Source organism: Artibeus jamaicensis, unplaced genomic scaffold (assembly GCF_021234435.1).
Source record: "Artibeus jamaicensis isolate MK-2021 breed Jamaican fruit bat unplaced genomic scaffold, CSHL_Jam_final scaffold_537, whole genome shotgun sequence".
Classification (NCBI taxonomy): Eukaryota; Metazoa; Chordata; class Mammalia; order Chiroptera; family Phyllostomidae; genus Artibeus; species Artibeus jamaicensis.
The window spans coordinates 43,434,067-43,449,078 of NW_026522047.1; the positions used below are offsets into that span (position 1 = coordinate 43,434,067).

Sequence of the window (15,012 nt, forward strand, 5' to 3'; positions counted from 1 at the left end):
TCTGGCCTTCACCACACTGTTGACTACGTCTATGTGTCATGCATATATATGCTCTATGGCTGAGCCCTCCTTTCATCAAGTCTTCCCCAACCCTTCAGATAGCTGTCAGTCTGTTCCATGTATCCATGCCTCTGTTTCTATTTTGTTCATCAGTTTATTTTGTTCACTAGATTCCACATATAAGTGAGGTTATATGGTATTTGTGTGACTGGATCATATCGCTTAGTACAATAATCTTCAGGTCCATCCATGCTTTTGCAAAAGGTAAGATTACGTTTTTTTTTTTTTTTTTTGTTTTTTGTTTTTGCTGTGTAGTATTCCATTGTGAAAATGTACCACAGCTCTTTATCTATCCACTCATCTACTGATGGGCTGTTGGGCTGTTTCCAGATCTTGCCTATTGTAAATAATGCCACAATGAGCCCTGGCTGGTGCAATTCAGTGGATTGAACTCAGGCCTGTGAACCAAACAACCGTGGTTCAATTCCCAGTCAGGACATGTGCCTGGGTTGCAGGCCGGTTCCCAGCAGGGGATGCATGAGAGACAATTATACACTGATATTTCTCTCCCTCTCTCCTTTCCTTCTCCTCCAAAGATAAATAAAATCTTTTAAAAATGCTAATAAATAAATAAATAAAGAAATAAAATGATGCCGCAATGAACATAGGAATGAATATAGTCTTTTGAATTAGTGTTCCACGATTCTTAGGCTATATTCCCAGGAGTGGGATTGCTCAGTCAAAGGGCAGTTCCATTTTTAACTTTTTTGAGGAAACTCCACACTGTTTTCCACAGTGGCTGCCCCAGTCTGCATTCCCACCACCAGTGTACAATGGTTCCCTTCTCTTCAAATCCTCACCAGCACCTGCTGTTTGTTGATTTATTGATGCTAGCCATTCTGGCAGGTGTGAGGTGATATCTCACTGTGGTTTTAACCTGCATGTCTCTGATAATTGGTGACGCTGAACATCTTTTTTATAGTTTATTGGCCATCTGTATGTCCTCTTTAAAGAAGTATCTATTCGGGTCCTTTGCTCATTTTTATTTTTTTGAAGATTTTTCATTTATTTATTTTTAGACAGAGGGGAAGGGAGGAAGAAAGAGAGGGAGACAAACATCAATGTGTGGTTGCCTCTCGCACGGCCCTACTTTGGACCTGACCCACAGCCGAGGTATGTGATTTGACTGGGAATTAAACCAATGACCCTTTGGTTTGCAGGCCAGTGCTCAACCCACTGAGCTACACCAACCAAGGCCCATTTTTAAATAGGATCATTTGTCTTCCTGGTGTTGAGTGGTAGAAATTCTTTACATATTTTGGAAATTAACTCTTTATCAAATATATTATTGATAAATATGCTCTCCTATATGGTGGGTTCCCTTTTCATTTCATCGATGGTTTCTTTTGCTGTGCAAAAGCTTTCATTTTTAAAAATTATTTATTTAAAAATATATTTTATTGATTATGCTATTACAGTTGTCCAAAATCCCCCCTTTATTCCCCTCCCACCTGCATTCCCCCCATTAGTTCAAGTCCATGGGTTGTACATATAAGTTCTTTGCCTTCTACATTTTCCATACTATTCTTAACCTCCCCCTGTCTATTTTCTATCTACCGTTTGTGCTGCTTATTCTCTGTTCTTTCTCCTATCTCTTCTACTGATAACCCTCCATATGATCTCCATTTCTATAATTCTGTTCCTGTTCTAGTTGTTTGCTTAGTTTGTTTTTGTTTTAGGTTCAATTGTTAATAACTGATTTTGTTGTCATTTTACTGTTCATATTTTTTTACCTTTTTCTTAGATGAGTCTCTTTAACATTTCATATAATAAGGGATAGGTGATGATGAACTCCTTTAACTTGACCTTATGTGGGAAGCACTTTATCTGCTCTTCTATTCTAAATGATAGTTTTGCTGGATAGAACAATCTTGGATATAGGTCCTTGCCTTTCATGACTTCGAATATTTCTTTCCAGCCCCTTCTTGCCTGCAGGGTTTCTTTGTAGAAATCAGCTGACAGTCTTATGGGAACTCCTCTGTAGGCAACTGTCTCCTTTTCTCCTGCTGCTTTTTAAGATTCTCTCCTTATCTTTAATCTTGGGTAATGTAATTATGATATGCCTTGGTGTGTTCCTTCTTGGGTCCAACTTCTTTGGGACTCTGAGCCTCCTGGACTTCCTGGAACACTATTTCTTTTGCCAGATTGGGGAAGTTCCCCATTATTTTTTTCAAGCAAGTTTTTAATTTCTTGCTCTACCTCTTCTCCTTCTGGCACCTCTATGATTCAGATGTTAGAATGTTTAAAGATATCTTGGAGGTTCCTGAGCCTCTCATCATTTTTGAATTCTTGTTGTTTCATTCTGTTCTGACTGAATGTTTCTTTCTTCCTTCTGCTCCAAACTGTTGATTCGAGTCCTGGTTTCCTTCCTGTCACTGTTGGTTCCCTGTATATTTTGCTGTATTTCACTTGGGTAGCTTTCATTTGTTCATTCATTTTGTGACTGAGCTCAGTTTTGTAAGCATCCTGATTACCAGTGTTTTGAATTGTGCATCTGATACTTTGGCTATCTCTTCATTGCTTAGTTGTATTTTTTGTGGAGCTTTGATCTGTTCTTTCATTTGGGTCATTTTTTTGTGTGTCTCGGTGTGCCTATTACATAGTAAGGGGCAGAGCCTTAGGTGCTCACTAGGGTGGGGCAACACACTCAATGTGTTGTGATGCTGTATGTGTGTGGGGGATCCAAGAGGGAACAGTGCTGCTTGCTCTGGTCTCTGTTGGTTTTCAATCACTTCCCCCACTAGCCACAATCAAATTGGGGCCTTCTGGTGCTGATTCCCACATGGGTGGGTTTGTGTACATTCTAGGACCCCGTGGGTCTCTCCAACACACTCTCCTGTGAGGCTGGGAGTTTCTCCTGCTGTTGCCTCAACCCCCACAGGTTTCTACAGCTAGAGGATTCGAGGCTTTACTTCCTAGCACTGGAAACCCCTAGATTTCGAGGTCTGTCTTGCTCCCCAGTTGTTCCTCCTAGTTTATCTGCACACAAATATGGGACCGCAGAGTCTGTAAGCTGCCACCTTGACCACACTAGTCCTCCAGAGGCTGCCTTGAGGTGAGTCCTCTCCACTCAGCTGCCCGGCTCCACCCCTCCTACCAAGTCTGGGTGAGTGTTTCTTCTTTAACTCCTTGGTTGTTGGACTTCCATACAGTTCGATTTTCTGTCAGTTCTGGCTGTTTTTTGTTTTTAAATTTGTCATTCTCCTTCTTTTGGTTGTGTGAGGAGGCAAAGTGTATCTACCTACACCTCCATCTTGGCCGGAAGTCCAGAAGCTTTTAATTTGATATAGTCCCATTTGTTGATTATTTTCATCTGTTCCCCTTGCCCTATGGCAGTGATTTTCAGCCTTTTTCATCTCATGGCACACATAAACTAATTACTAAAATTCTGCAGCCCACCAAAAATATATTTTTTGCCAATCCGACAAGAAGATAGGTATAATTTTGATGCATTCACACCAGATGGCTACTGTTGTGTTGGCTATTTTCGTTCATTCATTCTTTTCTTTTTTTTTTCACCAAACAGTGTTTTTTTTTTTAAGATTTTATTTTTAGACAGAGGGGAATGGAGAGAGGAAGAGAGGGGGAGAAACATCAATCTGTGATTGCCTCTCACACACCTTCAAGGACCTGGCCCACAGTCCAGGGATGTGCCCTTACTGAAATTGAACTGGTGACCCATTGGTTCACAGGCCAGTGCTCAATCCATTGAGCCACATCAGCCAGGGTAGCTATTGTCATTCTTTTATTTGACAATCTAAGGGAAAAGAGGTCAGTGCCCCTGGCCAAATATTCAGGTATTGTATGTTTTAAAAATCACTTAACAGTTGAGTTTCTAAATTCTTCAGCCCTATCACTGAAAGCAATGATCTCCATGGGGCACACAAAGGTAAAATCAAGAGGGTATAAGAAGAACACTACATATTTTTCTCTGTAGTCAGATAGGTGATATCTTTGAACTGACCATCTGGCATAACAGCTGAAACTTTGAAGTTTGGGGCAGGGTGCCCAATTTTAGCATTCGCTGAAGACATCTTGCTATCGGTGGCTCTGAGACACAAATACCAAGACAAGCAGGTTAGGAAAAAGACTCACCATAGTTTTCTGAGTATAGGTCTTTTACCTTGTTGGTTAAATTTCCCCATTGGTATGTTATTATTTTTGTTGCCATAGTAAATGAGATGGTTTTCTTAGTTTCCCTTCCTGACAGTTCATTATTGGTATAGAAAAATGCCACTGATTTCTTAATATTAATTTTGTATCCTGCTACTTTCCCAAATTCATTTATTAGATCCAGAGGTTTTTGGTAGGGTTTTCTATTTACAATATCATGTCATCTGAGAATAATGAGAATTTTACTTCCTCTTTTCCATTTTGGGTGCATATTTTTTCTTCTTGTCTGATTGCCTTGGCTAGGACTTCCAGTAGTATGTTGAATGAGAGTGGTGAAAGTGGACATACCTGTCTTGCTCCCGATCTTAAGAGAAAGACTTTCGGTTTTTACCCATTGAGTATGATGTTGGCTATAGGTTTTGGCATATATGGCCTTTATTATGTTGAAGTATGACACCTCTATTCCCACTTTGCTGTGAGTTTTTATCACAAAGGGTGCTAGATTTTATCAAAATGGTTTTTCTGAACCTATTAATATGATCACATAATTTTTATCTTTTATTTTGTTTATGTGAGGTGTCACATTTACTGATTTGTGACTATTGTACCAACTTTGCATCCCTAGAATAAATCCTACCTGATCACAGTGTAGGATATTTTTAATGTATTGCTGAATGTGGTTTGCTAATATTTTGTTGAAGACTTTAGCATCTATGTTCATCAGGGATACTGGCCAATATATATTTTTCTTTGTAGTATCTTTATCTGCCTTTGGAAGTCTTCTCTCCTCTTGAATTTTTTGGAATAGTTTGAGAAGGAGAGGTGTTCTTTTTTTCTTTTCTTTTTTTTGAATGGTAAAAATCATGTGTTAAGCCACCTGGTCCAGGACTTCTGTTTCCTGGGAGGCTTTTTTTGTTTTGTTTTTACTGCTTCAATTTCATTAGTTATAATTAGTCTACTCAGGTTTTCTTATTCTTTCTGATTAAGTTTTGGAAGAATTGTATGTTTCTAGAAATTTATCCATTTGCCCAGGTTTTTCAATTTATTGATACACAGTTATTCATAGTATTTCCTTACAATCCTTTGGATTTCTATAATGCTTGTTGTTACTTCTCTTCTTTCATTTCTGATTATATTTATTTGTTTTCTTTCTTTTTTTCTTGATGAGTCTGGTTAAAGTTTTGTCAATCTTGTTTATCTTTCCAAAGTACTGACTCTTGATTTCATTGATGTTTTATATATATATTTTTTAGTCTCTATGTTATTTATTTCTATTCGAATCTTTATTATTTCCTTCTCTCTACTTACTCTGGGCTTTGTTCATTGCTCTTTTAATATTTACTTTAAATGTAGTATTAAATTGTTTATTCTAGATTTTTTTTTTTGCTTCTTGAGATAGGCTTGTAATGCTATGAACTTCCCTGTTAGGATTGATTTTGCTGTGTCCCATAGATATGGAATTGTTGTGTGTTATTTTCATTTTTTGAGTTAAGTTTTTATTTCTTCCTTGATCTCATTGTTAATGCATTCATTGTTTAATAGCATGATATTTATCTCTTCCATGTGTTTGGATGTTTTTATTTCTTTTTAAAAAAGATTTTACTTATTTATTTTTAGAGAGGGGAAGGGAAGGAGAAAGAGAGGGAGAGAACTACCCACATGTCAGTGTGTAGTTACCTCTCATGCACCCCTACTGGGGACTTGGCTCACAACCCAGGCAGGTGCCCTGACTGGGAATAAAACCAGAGACCCTTTGGTTATCAGGCCAGCACTCAATCCACTGAGCCACACCATCCAGGGCATGAATGTTTTTCAGTTTCTTTGTTGTAGTTTCATACCATTGTTGTCAGAGAAGATACTTGATATGATTTTATTTTCTTGAATTTGTTAAGACTTGTTTTGTTTCCAACATGTTCTATGTGCACTTGAGAAGAATGTATATTCTACTGCTTTGGGATGAAATGTTCTGTAAATATCTATTAAATCCATTTGATCCAGTGTGTCACAGAATGTCACTGTTACCTTATTGATTTTTTTCCTGCAAGATCTATCCACTGATGAAAGTAAGGTGTTAAGATTTCTTTCTATGACTGTATAGCTGTCAATCTCTCCTTTAAAGTCCATCAAGAGTTTCTTTATAGTTTAGGTGCTCCTAAAATATAGGTGTTGGGTGCATGTATGTTTTTCTCTTTATCCTTACTCAAGGACATTTTTTATTGCTTTTAGAAAAAGAGGCATTAATGTGAGAGAGAAACCTCAATTGGTTGCCTCCTGCATACTCCCCAACTGAAGCACTGAACCCATAACATAGGCCTGTGCTCCAAACAGGAATGGAAACCACAACCTTTTGGTGCTTGGGATGCTCCAACCAATTGAGTCACACCAGGCAGGGTGCATATACACTTACAAGGGTTGTATTTTCTTGTTGAATTGATTCCTTTAGTATATTCTAGTAAACTTTTTTGTCTCTTGTTTGACCTTCGTTTTGAAGTTTGTTTTGTGTAATATAAGTATTGCTACCCTAGCTTTTTCTGTCACTTCTATTTGCATAAAATATTTTTTACAACCCTTCACTTTTAGTCTTTTGTTCTGATGTGGGTCCCTTGCAGACAGCATATATATGGGTCATGTTTTCTTATCCATTCAGTTACCTTGTCTTTTGATTGGAGTATTTAATACATTTACTCTTAAGGTTAGTATTGATAGGAATTTATTTATTGCCATTTTTCCTCATACTTATGCTCCTCTCTCTCTTTATTTCTTCTTCTGAAAGTAGTCCCTTTTTCTTACAATACTGGTTTGGTGGTAATAAACTCCTTTAGTCTTTATTTGTCTGGGAAACTCTTTACTTCACCTTAAATTTTAAATGATAGTCTTACTGAATAGAATTGTCTTGGTTGCAGGCCCTTGGTTTCCATCACTTTGAATATTTCATGCCAATCCCTTCTGGCCTGAAGTGTTACTGTTGCAAAATCAGCTGCCAACTTTATAGGAACTGCCTTGTAGGTGACTAACTGTCTCGCTCTTGATTTTAAGATTCTTTTTGTCTTTAACCTTTGCCATTTTAATTATGATGTCTTGGTGTGAGTCTTCTTGGGTTCATCTTGATGAACTTATGGAACTTATGTAACTTTTTTTTCATCAAGTTAAAACTTTCACCAAGTTTTTCAATCTTCTTTTCCTTCCTTCTTCCCTCCCTCCCTCAGTTTATTCCTAAGACTTTATTTATTTATTTATTTTAGAGAGATGGGAAGGGAGGAAGAAAAAGAGGGAGAGAAACATTGATATACATTGGTTAATTGCCTCTCACATGCCTCCAATGGGAGACCTGGTCTGCAACCCAGGTATGTGCCCTGACCAGGAATCAAACCCAGCAACCATTCACTTCACAGGCTGGTGTTCAATACACTGAGTCATACCAGCCAGGGTGCAGCCATTATTTCTCAAACAGTTCTCTATCCCTTGCTCATTCTCTTCTTCTTCTGGTACCCATATGAAGCAAATGTTATTACTCTTGATGTTGTCCCAGAAGTCCCTTAGATTTTCCTCATTTTTAAATATTCAGGGTTGTTTTTTTTTTTTGTGCTCTGCTTGAGTGTTTACCGTTATCTTTTCTTCTATATTGGCAATTCAGTTCTCTGCTTTGGCTTTCTTCTAATATATTCTTTATGTCAGATATTGTATTCATTTCTGTTTTTTATGATTTCTATGTTCTTTTTAAAGTTTACTATATAAAAAATAAAATGAATAAAAAAATAAAGTTTACTATCTCTTTAAATTTTCACTGATATTATCCATTCTTCCCCTAAGATACTTGAACATCCTTCTTTTTATTTCTTTTTAAGATTTTATTTTATTTTAATTTTTTCATAAATTACTTTACTGTTGTTTAACTAGAGTTGTCTGCATTTTCTCCCCACCACTCCCCCCAACCCCAAGATTTTATTTTATTTTTAAACAGAGGGGAAGAGAGGAAGAGAAATATCAATGTGTGGTTGCCTTTCATGTACTCCCTACTGGGGAGCGAGCTGGCCTGAAACCCAGGCTGTGCCTTGACTAGGAATTGAACTGTGACCCTTTGGTTCTTAGGCCAGCACTCATTCCACTGAACCACACCAGCCAGGGCCCTTGAGCATGCCTATAACCATTGTTTTAAGCTCTGCATCTGGTATTTTGGTGGTTTTCATTTCATTTCATTTTTGGTCTAGGGATTTCTTTTACTTTCTTTTGGAGATATATATATATATATATATATATATATATATATATATATATATATATATATATTTGTCTCCCAGTTTTGACTCTGTATAGGGAAATTGTATTTCAGTAGAAATCATAATGTCCAGTTGTGGTTATTGAACTCTGGTTCAGTATTGAACTCTGATTGTCTTGAAAGTGTTCTTTTTCACCTGCAAACTGACCTGATTCCTAAATTCTAGTTTTCCTCAAACCTCCAAACTAATGTTTTATTTTCTCTTCCCATCTTTGGACTAGTAATTATTTATAGCTAAAACTTTTTTCTTAAGGCTGTGTCTGTGTACACCATGCAGAATTCACTTCAGCACCTGATGACATCACCAGAGATGTTCAAACTGCAGGTGAAGAGAGTCTATCAGACTGGCATTGCCTGCTTTTATTTCAGCAAAAGCCTTACATCTGGAAATCTTCTCAACTGATAGTCTTACAGACTCAGAAACTGTTTTTTGATTTTCTCTGTTTATTAACCTTCGTAGTTTTTCTTCCTTCTGTTTTCATAGAATGTATGCCTATGACCTTATTTACCTGATTGCTTGTTTATACAGTTTGGTTTCACTTTAGAAGCCCATCTGCACCACTGCCTTTGAAAATGAGGCTGGGTTGGTTGACTTGTTTTCAGGACTAGATGGTTGAGTTGGCAAAGTATGGAGAGGTCTATGAACTTCATTCGAGACTGCTTTTGCTTTCTACTCACATGGCTCAGACAGAAAAGGCCCAATGTTCTTCAGAGGGGAAATCTTAGAGTGTTCCCATCAGCCTGATATGAATTAAGTATGGTAAACAACAGGGCTTCAGACAGATATGATACACCTTCCTCCAGCCTAATCTGGGTCACTACAAAGTTAGTCCCTCCCTCGATCACCTTATGCTTGCCTCTAGCCAGTCCTTTAGTTGCTATAATTCTCCCCATTTTTGGACTATGCATTTTTAACCTTCTTGTCAAATTTGTCACCTCTAGAATACAACAAGGATGCCAGCTTGTCCAGCAATGTCATCTTCTAATAATTGCATATGCTGTCTCCCATGGACAGCACCAGACTGATGTGGACTTTGCCGAATTCCTCCTTCTTGAGTGAAGAGTCCCTTCCCTCTCATTCCTTTCCTTCCTTTGGCAGACAGGAAAAATATCTGGGCCTGAGAATAGGCAGAACTATGCTCCTTGACAGCAAGAAAAATCTACAGAAGATGAGACCTTTGTCCATTTACCCTTGTAAGATTGCAAGACCCTAGATTCTTTGGGGAAAATATGTTAGCATGGGTAAGTAAATATTAATAAAGGAAGGGAGCAAAAGGGCTCAGATATTAAGAAGCCTAATAAACTGGGAGACTGGGTCTGCTTCACTAGGAGTTAAAACTTCACACACTCCCCAGTGAACCACCAGTCTGTTTCCACAGATTATTAGGCAGGTGGCAGGGCAAGATAGAACAATAAAGGGGAAATTCCTCTGATGGTCACATGTCCAGTAGAAGCCAAAATTATGCTAGGGGAGGTGCTTCTGCTATGAGGCAGGTTCAGTCTCATAGTAGAAGTATGAGACTAGAAGTATGAATAGAAGTATGAGACTTAGTTCAGTAAGAACTAAGATGGAGACCATCGAGGCCTGTCAGTCTAGCCTGGGTAAAGAATTGAATTGGAAAAGGGGCACAGTATCCTGAAATATGTATGATATAGATTGTTTAGGGGGTGGGCCTGCAAAAGACTGGGAAATTGGTTAGCTTGAAGAAGCACCGGGTCCTTCCCAAGCTCAAGATAATACAACCCAAGCTTAACAAAGCTCTCTCTCTCTCTTACTTGGTAACTTGCGCTCACCCCTTTCACTCATGCCTTTTCTCTCTGCAGCAGCCATGTGGCCCTACCAACCACCTGGGGCCTGGGGCCTGTGGCCTGGGCTTGCAGGCTCCAAGTGCAGGCCTGGGAACAGCTAGCTAGAGTGCAGCCAGGAATACAGACTAAGCTAGCCAGATAGTGACAGGGACTGAACTGGACTGGGCTAATGGCACAGAACTTTTGGAATTTGGCCTTTGTATTGGGCTTGATGAAGGCTAGATTCTTTTTTCCATGGCAGGATGGATGGAGATAGGACACTGGAAACACGGGGGCAGTCCTTTGATTTTTCTTCTACAGTGAATTTTACCATGAACCCTCAACCTCTCATGCATGGTGACCTGAAATGCTTTTCTTGTGACCCTGTGAAAGAGCCCCATTTTCGCTGACAACAAAAGAACAACATGACCTTCTGTATTTAATGTTTTTTTATATGCTCTCCATTAACACATACAAGGCCTCCCATTGGACCTCACCACTAAACCTTCATAGTCGCAAGAGAACTCTCAGGAAAAACCTGATTCTGTCTCTTTCTCTCTGAGAAGGGTATTTATTGTTCCACTGTGTACCAATGAACGTATGCTCAGAAATCTCTCTCTCTGACATTAGGAGACATTGCTAATTCCACTGCCAAGGCAATGGTTGCCCAATAAAGATCAATTGATTTCTTAGCCAAAGTGCATTCAGACAGCAGAATAGCTCTTGATTATTTGCTTGCTGAACAAGGGGGTATACGCAAACACTACCTGTTGCACTTAGATAAGGTCCTCTGGGGAAGTAGAAACTCAGCTACATAAAATTGAAGACAAACCCACTGGTTATGATAAAAATTATGACAGAGACTTGAAGCTTTACATCATCAACCAGGAGGATCTGTGGGAGGTGCTAGGGCTTAGCGGAGTTCTCCCACTCTGTGTTATGGAGACAACCATCCAGGAAGAACTCTGTGCTCACAGCAGAGCTCTGTGGTTGTGACTGAACTTCCTTTTCCTTACTCCAAGTATCTCTTCATCTCTGACCAATTCAGTGTGTGCTGCCCATGGCTCACCATGGCTGTACACACTAGCTAGATCACAACACCCCCTCCAATGAATTCCTTTTGGTGATGGAATATGTAGTCAATTCTGTTTATCAGTGGACAGTTACAACAAATTTCACCTGACTTTCCATAGTCCTTTGATTTGTTGATTTGGCAACCTTCAGGTCTTGGTTTAGAATCATCGCACAAACTGGATTTATCATATTTCTTTTTATTTTATTTTGCATAATTGTTAAAAATATTTGTACTTTTTGCCTGTTTAGGCTCCAAAGATATGATACAAAAATAGAATGATGATAGCCCAGGGCTTTGAGATTATTGTCAATGCTTAAATCTAGACAAAATGTAAACTTAGACTAGAAAATGCATGAGAACCCCTTCTTCTACCTTCCTGTTGCTCACATGTGGCCTTTATGGTTTCCATTCACCCTCTGCCCTTTTCTTGTGGGACATGATTCTCAGAAAAGGTCCTTCCTGGCTTTAAGGGACACAGACCAAAGAAAAAAATTAAAATTAAAAGAAAGAAAGAAAAAAGAATGAAAGAAAAATTGCTAAGTACATAAATAACCAGACACTAATCAGTGATATTTTCAGAGAAAGCTCTTGATAGAAAGGGGGAAATGTGAAAACAACTTACCTCGATTTGCATAGCAGGAAGAGACCATTCTCTCATAGCCCATTTAAGAGACAAAATGCCACCTGTCAGTGAGGAGCTGGCACTCTTGTTCTCCTAAAATAAACTTTTTTGCTTAAAACAACCCTCCCCAATTGCCTCCCAAAACTCAATAAAAACTGACCTTAGTCAGTCATCCAACATAATAGGACTGGAGCCCTCCAGGGCCTCATACATGGTGGGTACATGTGTGCATGGGGGCTCTGTGTATGCGAGCAGTGTGTGTGCATGTTTTGTGTGTGTCCAGAGAACATCTCACTCTAAAGAAAGCCCAGGCATGTCTGGGCTTGTTTCCTGAGTGATGACACAGCTTATCTGCATAATGATAATGAAAAGGCCTTATAGTGCAGAATTCATTCTCAGGAAAGAACGAGCCATGCAACTATATATATATATACACACACACACATATATATATATTTATTATATACTTTATATAGTATTGTAGTAAGAAAATAATATTCCTTAACACAATGGGAAAAAAGGGAGAAAACCTCTCCCCACGTCTGGACTGGAAAGTGCAACAATCAGGGGTGCACCCAATGAACACCAAAAAAAGTCTCATCGGCATTTTGGGATGGCTCCAGCGGCAGAGTGAGGTTGGTGCAGAGAGTGTCCCCATGGACCAAGGGTGTCAGGCGCTGGGAGGCAACAGTGCAACTGAGGTGGAAGTTCAGACGTAGCAGGGTAATGCTGTGGGTGGTTGGGGAGCAGATGCCCACAGCTAGAAGGGCTCTTCGGGACTCAGTGTTCTTTGAGGAGAAGGAGCAGTTTGCTAGTGTCACCTGGATGTGCAACCTATAGATGCCATCATGCTGGACACGCAGCTGCCCATTGTCCAGCTGTGGTCCCTGCAGGAAGGAGCGACCGAGTGCTGGGTCTCCCTTCCAGAGCAGTCTGGGGTCCTGCCGTGGTCCTGGAGGCAGAGGGTTGGCGGGTAGAAAGATGCAGGTTTAGGAAAACTGATGGCTGTAGAGTGAATGTCCAAAATATTTTGTTGTAACCTAACCCTCAGGATGGGAGGAGACACCCCCCCCCATGACTCCCTCCCTCCCCCTCCTCACATCTTTGCTCTGATCTCGCCTTCTCAGGGATGACCTCACTTTCAACAGCAAACCCAACCCTGGCACCCTGATACCAACCCCCCACTTTATTTTCCTCTAAAACATTCTGTGTGCTTTACTTAGCATGCTACATACTTTTCTTGTTCCTTTATATATTGTCCCCATAGATGGAGAAAAGTATGTAGGCAGAGCCTTTTGTCTATTCCCTTCCCAGGACCGTGCCTGACTCCCAGTAGGTGTTCAACTAATTTTTGTGGAAAAAATGAAGGAATGTCAGTCATTGCTATTAGTGGGTTTTAGTTATTTTGGGCTCTCTCAAGGCAGAGGATAAAATGTGAAGGACTGAGGGAAAGAGTAAGGTAGCACGCACCCAGGAAAACTGCCCCATCTCTCTCTGTCTCTTTCACTCTTTCTCATTCTTTATTTCCCCTCCCCTATTTTCTCTCTCTCCCTTTCTCTTGACATTTCTTTCTTTTTCATCTTTTTCATTCTCTCTTTCAGTTTTTCTCTGTTTTACTCACACACACACACACTTCAGCCCATTTCCCACCTCACCTGTGTAGTTCAGATGAAGCTCGGCTATGTCTTGCTGGAAGAAATGAGAAAACAGGGGAATCAGAACTCTCTTTCCACTGCCCACTCTTTATTCTAAGGGGCTGACTTGTGAATTAAAAAAGAAAAACCTCTTAAAGAGGAAGTATGTTTCAGTTAGCTGGGTGTGTAAGAAAAAACCTTAAAGAACTTTCCTGGACATAAGGTAGAGAGGGGGTGGGATGTGCTTGCACCTACCTCTGTCCACCAAAAAGCCCCCTGCCCAGCCCCCAGAAGCGATCCCTGGCCAGGGCAGGGGTATCCTGGGCTCTCACGTGATCAGGTGAGGTTCCTCCTGTCCTTGGAGGGCCCCTTGGGCCCTCTCTCCCAGCTTTGTGAAGCCCCCAGCAGCCTCTGAGTCAGCGTGCTGGGGGAACACCAAAGCCGAGTCATTCATTGTTTGTGCCACATCCGTTGCACCTTTCCCAGATGCAGCGATCGACCCTGGGATCCCCACCCGGGATTTACCTCCTGACAGGGCTATCCCTGAGCCCGGACCCTGGGGCAGCCTTGCTGCTGCCTTACCTCCCTGCTCCAGTCTTTATTTCTGGCTGTCCCTTCCCAGCCAGATCTCCTCCTGGCTTTTCAGACTTCATTCCATTTTGTCTTCTTGTTGTTGTTAATCTGCCCTTCTGTCAGCTTGCTCTCCATCTGGCCCCTCTGCCCTGATTCTCTTCCGGGTTGCCCATCTCCCCTCCCATCCCTCCAGGCCCAGGCCCACCCTGAGTTCCCCAAGCCCTCCAGCACGTGACAGGTGTGCATCTCTTTCATTCTCTACTTACCTCAGCCGGCTTAAGGTGGTAGGGCTGTGTGCGGACCATCCAGCAGACGATGCAGACCACCAAGAAAACAAGCGGCCAAATAACTTTCTGAAAGTGCGCCCGGTGCGCCATGAAGATGGGGCCCGCCTCCGCCCTCATCATCTTGATCCTCTGCCAGCGCTGTATGGTTGTGTGTTCGCAAGTCTAACGGAGCTCACTCAGGAAATGAACTTCAGCGCTCAGAGCTTAACTGCCTGGGCCTGCTACAACATGCCAAGGACTCGCCACGCCCCACAGTGGGGATGCCCCTGTAAAGGGGCGGAACTTGAATTCTTCCAGTACTGGGAAATTCCCACCAGCTTCTGAAGGTCCCTTGGGCCAGGGAGTTAGTTGCCTGTCCCTCAGTCTTCCAACTCCGTTCCCAATGCTCACCTTTCAAGTACTCACTCATGCATTCATTCTTTCATTTTTCCACGAAACAAACATTCTCTGGAGCATCTACTAGAGACCAGACTGCATGCTGGGCGCCAAGGCAGAGCAAGCACCCAGGTACATGAGGGTTGTGGAGGGGCTCCCCAAACATCCATGTGCTCCTGTCTCCATCTTCTCAGCCTCCTGACATGTAG

The 15,012-nt window shown here is 40.9% G+C and overlaps 1 protein-coding gene across 1 annotated transcript; it reads right to left on the reverse strand.

The window, feature by feature from the left end:
• Positions 1–12,475: 12,475 nt before the first annotated feature.
• Positions 12,476–14,611, reverse strand: CD70 (CD70 molecule). The gene is made up of 3 exons (XM_037165364.2): positions 14,408–14,611; positions 13,590–13,623; positions 12,476–12,886 (listed from the first exon to the last, which is right to left on the reverse strand). Exons 1-3 carry the CDS (start codon positions 14,546–14,548, stop codon positions 12,498–12,500), a joined length of 564 nt encoding a protein of 187 aa, XP_037021259.1. The 5' UTR covers positions 14,549–14,611; the 3' UTR covers positions 12,476–12,497.
• Between the last annotated feature and the right edge of the window lie 401 nt (positions 14,612–15,012).

Bases quoted from the DNA above. Each gene is read 5' to 3' on its own strand.
- CD70 (XM_037165364.2), bottom strand. From the start codon at position 14,548: ATGATGAGGGCGGAGGCGGGCCCCATCTTCATGGCGCACCGGGCGCAC. The intron at 13,624-14,407 runs GTAAGTAGAGAA...CATTTCTTCCAG, and splicing joins ACCACCTTAAGCCGGCTGAG to CAAGACATAGCCGAGCTTCA. The intron at 12,887-13,589 runs GTGAGGTGGGAA...CTCTGCCTCCAG, and splicing joins GCTTCATCTGAACTACACAG to GACCACGGCAGGACCCCAGA.